Genomic DNA, 6,734 nt, shown 5'->3' with positions numbered 1-6,734 from the left:
TTTATTCATAAATCTTGCAGTGAAACCAAGCCCCTAAATATTCAAGTTTCATGATTTCCCACTTAAAAGATTCTCCCTCAATTTCAACCAAAATTTCTTCTAGGAATACAATTTTAGGATTTAGAGTGATTAAGTATGGGCATTAACATAAGGGAGGGTAACTTTGGAATCCTCTACTTGAAGCACAAAAACCAAATTTTTAAGAATGAGCGACAAAAAAGACCAAAATTCAAGTTGAACCCCCCTCAATTCTACCTAGAGTGAGGATGAGAGAGTTATGAAATGATCTACATTTCTCTTTGGAGACTAGGGAAGGGCTCTAAACACAGTTTACCCTATGTTCTAGTAGCCATTTTAAAGAAAATTTTATTGCTTTCCATGGCTTTTTAAGAAATTAGAAAAAAAAAACTTTCTATATCATTTGACTAAAACTCAAGAGAGAAAAGTATTAGAAAGGATTAAAAAAAAAAAGATAGGCACTACACAAGAAATCATATACTAGATAGGCATGACAAATGGCATGAAAAGAATGATAACTAGAAGTCATACATGTTTACAAATGGAGTACAATAAACAAGGACATATAGATTGCTCCAACGCACCCTACTTGCAAACCTCACTCTTTCTCTATACTCTTCAACATCAAATGTTACTATTAATCATTATTATTATTATATATAATAGACTCTTGTGCAACATATTATGGATGGTATGTAAGAACATTCACTAATTCATAAATTTCTAGAAACAAGAGAAGCTAAAAATTATGAAGTGGATTATTAGAGAAAATGATAATTTTTTGAGGGACAAAAAATCTAATCTATATAGAGGTTGTCTATGTGAAGGTAAATTGCTCCATGTCTTTAAATTAGGTCATCTAAGGATTTGATGTAGGAGAATTTGACCTTAACAATCTATTAGATCCCTCAAAAGAGTCCATAAAAATATTGTCATTACAAGTACATCAAATTTCTACATAAAGAAAAGTATTATCTCAATTTACTTGCTATTTTCCATTTTAAATCCTTACATCAAAGTTCAAACTATGACTAGCAAGATTGAACTCATTGTGTTTGGGATTGAATCATAAAGCTTTCTAAATCTTTTCTACTCTTTTATCTTAGATTTTAAAGCTTAATAGAGAAAAAAAACACTCCTTTATCATATGAATAATTTTTAAATAAGTGTAGTTATGCTCAACTTAAATAAACTTAACTAATTAACCCAACTACTTTCAGGAGATGACAAAATTTTTTATATACATTCGACAATGTCAACTAATCAACGCAATAGATGTTATCTGTAAGCTTGTGGATTTGATTGTGTATGAGTTTTTAGCACCAACATTTTAGATCACACTCCTCGTTCCATCATAAGAATGAAAGAGAGTGCCAAAGATGAAAATGTAAGTGGCAAACTAAAGCCAATCCCAAAATATATAACTCATAGAGGGTTAAGGAAGACACACAAAGTGAGGAGGGGGACAAGGAATACACTTGCTGATTTTTTATTTTAATTTTCATGAGAAAAAATCTTCTCCGATTATTATTGTGTTAATGTTCTTGAACTATTCAATCACTATAATCCTTGAGTAGCAAGAAAATCCCACTTTGAATGATGTTAGATTATAAAGACAACCAATAGTGATCCGTGAAAGAGTGTATAATAGTCTATTGTTTGAACCTTTCTACATTAAAGATGCTCAAGACTATGTATTGACGTTGCGGGAATTATTAAAAATATACTAATAAGTAAGTGTTCCATCTTAAAGGGAAGTATTGATTAGAATTATTATTATTTTGTGTGTGTGTGTGGAGGGGGGGGAGCATGGACTCTAATGTGTGCATTTTCAAATTGCACAACTAACATAATACAATGATAACCACTCCATAGCCTCACAAACAATGTATAATAGATCCTCATCTAAACTTGAGTTACTTTGAAGAAAGCCATAATTATATTGAAATTACACATTACTAATATTATGCAATGATAACTTTCGTATAACCTCTCAAGCAATGTATAACACACCCTGATCCACACACCTTAAACAAATCAAGGTTGAACCCACCTACAATTTGGACCATGTGAAATAACAAACAAGACCAAATAAATAAACCCTAAAGACTTACTTTTAAAGAAAACAAAATTATTAGTAAATAACATGTGCCCAAAAATGACAGAAACAAGAGATAAGAGTGAAAGGAGGAAATGACATGACTTTCGGATAATAACAAAAACAAAAGATAAGAAATGAGGTAATATTTTAAGAGTCCAAAAGAAAGGAAGGAATTTTTATAATTCATGATACTAGTTATTTATTTTTGAGTCTATATACAGTGACACTAATATGAGATTACCTCCTACTACTTACGTATCACAACAAAGTGTGCTACAAACAAGACATACATACCCCACCCCTCTTGAAGAAAAGGATAGGAAACAAAGGCACAACATCTAACAATGAGCTTTAACAAACAACACGATCTCTCGAATGAGCAACTCAGTGCTCTCAGCCTCTGGCATAAGCCCATAGAAACCGTGGTCTTCTTCCTCAAACAAAACCACCTTCACATCCTTCCCCTGTGTCTTCAAAGCCTCACAATACCCTCTCTGCCTATCCCTCATAATATCCCTCCCACCAGTCACAACCAACATAGGAGGCAACGTCGCCCTCTCCAATGACTCAACCGTAGCCAAGGGATTGCAGTAGTGATGGTCTCTGGTGGCCCCCACGGGCAAGGACATCTCCCGAAACTTATCACTATACTTGACACCCAATGACCCCTCCGCCTCGGAAATCGTCCTCGCCTCTCCCGCAAACGAGGGTTGTACCATCACGAGTCCGCGACAAGGGACCAACATCTCCTGAAGTGCCACATGGTGAACAACGTTGCCTCCCGCGCTGTCGCCCACGAGAAAAATTCTCGACAGATCCGAATGGCGACACAACCACGGATCCCCTGCGCCGCTGCCAGAGTGCAGCCATGCAAGGGCGGCGGCGCAGTCATCATAGGCGGCAGAGAGGCGGTGCTCAGGAGCCAGCCTGTAGTTCACTGACACCACCATCGCTCCCGCCGCCATTGCAATGCGCGCACAGAGGCTGTGAAAAGGTTTCCATGAGGGGTTTCCTGTGCAGAAACCCCCGCCATGGAAGTACAAACAAATGGGCAGGTTTTGTTGAGCGTCCGGAGGGCGGTAGATGCGCAGCCAGAGGCCCAGCTCGTTGTTTAGCGTTACGTCTCTTGAGGCGACTCCTTGCGATTCGGGAGATGCGGGGACTGAGATATCTGGGGTGTCGTAGCGGGCAAAGGAACCGCCGCTGAAGAACTTGAGGCCCGTTACTTCTACCTCTACATGTGAAGCATCCATCGTATGAATTTGCTTCACCAGGTTTAAGTGGTGGCTACGAGAGAAACATCCGCGAGACCTTGAATTTATGGTGCTAAGCATCCAAGTGTTGGCAGTTGTACGCACCTTTCAAATTTGTTTTTAATTCTGAATGGGTTCTTGTTTTTGGTCTACGGACTTTTATAAATTTGAAAGATTCTTAATGAGTCTATTAAATATTAAGTCTTCCTGATGAAAGATTCATAACAACAAGCTTATCAATGATTAATCCTTACTGACCTGGAAATTTGGAAAACGAGAATAGACTTGAGATTGTACCCGACATGAACTTATTCGACACAAACTTAGGGGAATACTCGTTCTTGACTCTTAATTAAAGAGATTAGGCTGAGATTGTATCCGACACGAACTTTCGGAAATACTCATTCTTGACTCTTAATTAAAGAGATTAGCATGAATACTCAATCAGCGACTCTGTTGATTGAAGGGGATTAGCACTTGCCTCGTACTCATGTATTAAATAGCTGTACCTCAATAGTTTGTATAAAACTCCTAATCACACAGTTTTTTGAAAATAGTTGAAGAAGATAGCTAATTAGAGAATTTTTTCCACTTGTACTTGATTTAGGCTTTTTAATAAATAACTAATGGTAGGCATTCTAAATTTGTTTAAAGAATGTAAGTGAAAAAGTGTCACAAAATTCAAATTTGAAGTCCTATTTTATTATTGGATCTTTTTTTGAATTTCAATCAAACAATTTATGTATTTTGGATTTTAAAATTAAGTAATTTGGAACTTTTTAGATGTCGCAATTCGCTTAAGAAAAAAATTAAGGTAACTTTTAATGTATGTATGAGTTTCATATACAAATTCCAATCTAGCTAGAAATTTAAATTTGGTTGACTACTTAAATGTCACTATATTCCATCCACCATACTACATCTCTACCAACACCAAGGGGGAAGCACCAATTATCTTTGATGTTACAATTAGCATTTTAATTAAAAGGCCACAAAAAGCTAGTAATTAGATATATCATGAAAGTTTATCAATACCAATAATGCATGATTGTTAGAGCATTCTTAGCATAAGCATTGGATCAATTGTCCATTTTTTCATTTGTCAAAGCAAACAAATAATGTGGCCATCAGACCAAATATGTTTCAGATTACACTTGAAATGACCATATTTGGCCTTTGCATACATGACAAATCCCACAATCTTTTTATTTACTAACCAAAAGCCCAAAAAATAACAATAAGCAATTAACATACATACGAAGATAACTAGAAATAATTGTTGAAATACAATATACCATTTCAGAGCTTAGATTGTTAAAAGCTAGTTGTAACGATTACTGGTGTTCTTCCACTATTGGTTAAATTTTGTTTTAGACAAATAATATGCTTCAAATTTAGTAACAACTATTACAACACAATTTCTTTTATACCTTTATTTTGAAAAGGGTGCCTTTTTCTATACAAAAACACTTTGATTACACCAATAAGCATTTTTTTTCTAGATTTATTAGAAGGCTAGTACACAAATGTGTGTCCTTAAATATTTAAATGATACATACCACTTATTTTTTATAACTATAATTGTGAAAAGTATACACCTGCGCCTTTTTCTCTCATGTTTAGAGAAAAATTATTATTAGCATACTTTTCATATAACAATTAGCTTTTAAGTGACATTTTTCAGATAATTTGACTGATGGCCTCAAGCGTCATTATCCTTGCCATGCTTCATCTCTAGATTTTTATCCCTTGTCCCCCTATATATTATTTATCACATTGGATCATCTACTAGTGTGGGTGTGATCTAGGTCGCTTGCAAAATCACAAGTCCAATCCTAATATTTTTAATTATTTACTACTTTTACCTTTTCTTTAGTCATTATGAGCTTTCATAGAATATATTTTGTTATTATTTTCTTCTTGTATTTAAGAATAATCATTCACTCATTTAGAAATCATCTAGGAAGATTAGAGTGTGAGAAGAATATTTGGACCTAAGTGATTAAAATATAATCTGTTCTAAATTTCTCTACTTCATAGACCGTTTTCTTGTGTTTTCTTGTTGTCTTTAAACATTTCATCCAAAATTGTAAACTAACCCCAAAATAATCTTCAATTTTTTATGAATATTACTTGACCTTCAACGTAATTCAATTACAAAGTTCAAGGAGAATGGATTGTTGCCCCTCTCAATTGTTGCTTGGAATATTGGTCGCTACTTTAATAGTTGGTCGATTGGATTGCTTGGCATATTAGTCTTTACATATATAGTTGGTGGGTATCACAATGATATTGCATACTTAAATGTGGATACAAATATATGGATAGGCAGTGAATTCAAGTATATGGACAAGTTTATATTCATTCACAAGGCAACTCGTTGGTATATGGTCAACATGTATTCTCCATTGATATAGTTGTTATTGGCATGCTTTGATCAATTTTTGGTATTGATATGGGAATATATCTTTCAAATTACATGTGTCATTCTTTGCATAGGGTAGATTGTAGTGATTCTAATAAGGTCAAGATTGGTTGAACCCCTTCATATACTTTGATATGATTGATAGTAGTATTACAAGACTACTTAATTTAAATTATTGTTATTTGATAACCTATTTATCTTGTTTGCATTAGGTATTAATAACTTATATATTCTTGTTTTGAATAAATAATTATGCCTTATTAACTATTCATTAATAAACTATTTACATCTTTGTAGATCCATAGTAAAGAAGTTCTTAACGACCTATTACATTTAAGTTCCATCTATTACAAGTATTAAGTCATGAATAAGAAGCACTACAAGGATAATCATTTTGATCAAAGTCATGATGGCAAAATATGGCATAAATTTTCAATTGGATCAATGGTATATGCAATTTTTATTAAGGTTCAACAATGGTGCCTTTTGACCATAAGCATAATACTCATAGCAAATGCCAAAAAAAATTCAATGTGGGCTTTGAATAGTGGTTGGCATCATTTGTATGAAACACACATTACTATGATCTTTGTCTTTAATGCATACATTATATTTTGAGATTTATTGGTACTGTTGTTGGTCATAAGTGTACCTACAAATATCGACATTAAGCCTTATTTGTTTGTAAATGGGGATTAAATCTCATCCAAAGCCTCTCCTTGAATTTTAGCATTATGAAGACATAATTAGGGTTTTGAAGGCATGTTGTTTCAAAATATTTTTTTTTCTAGTTTTTGGCTTTTCTTCAAACCCTAATGGAAACATTACTAGGGCACAATTGTGACATTATCTATGTGGCTTTTCATGATGGTTTTTCGAGGTGGAAATAGTGGGTAGAATTGCTTCAAGATTGTGGCATTTGTAAGGGTTGTTATCA

At 34.0% G+C, this 6,734-nt stretch overlaps 1 protein-coding gene across 1 annotated transcript; it reads right to left on the bottom strand.

The window, feature by feature from the left end:
* Positions 1–2,264: 2,264 nt before the first annotated feature.
* Positions 2,265–3,842, bottom strand: LOC149570241 (strigolactones hydrolase CXE15-like). Its single transcript, XM_089822877.1, has one exon. The coding sequence runs from the start codon at positions 3,451–3,453 to the stop codon at positions 2,458–2,460; it is 996 nt and encodes a 331-aa protein (XP_089679003.1). The 5' UTR covers positions 3,454–3,842; the 3' UTR covers positions 2,265–2,457.
* Between the last annotated feature and the right edge of the window lie 2,892 nt (positions 3,843–6,734).

The sequence above is a fragment of the Cupressus sempervirens genome, chromosome 3, assembly GCF_028749045.1.
Source record: "Cupressus sempervirens isolate cs-2001-9-10 chromosome 3, ASM2874904v1, whole genome shotgun sequence".
Classification (NCBI taxonomy): Eukaryota; Viridiplantae; Streptophyta; class Pinopsida; order Cupressales; family Cupressaceae; genus Cupressus; species Cupressus sempervirens.
Note: the sequence above shows the minus strand (reverse complement) of the source record. Positions and strands in the feature narration are given on the sequence as shown.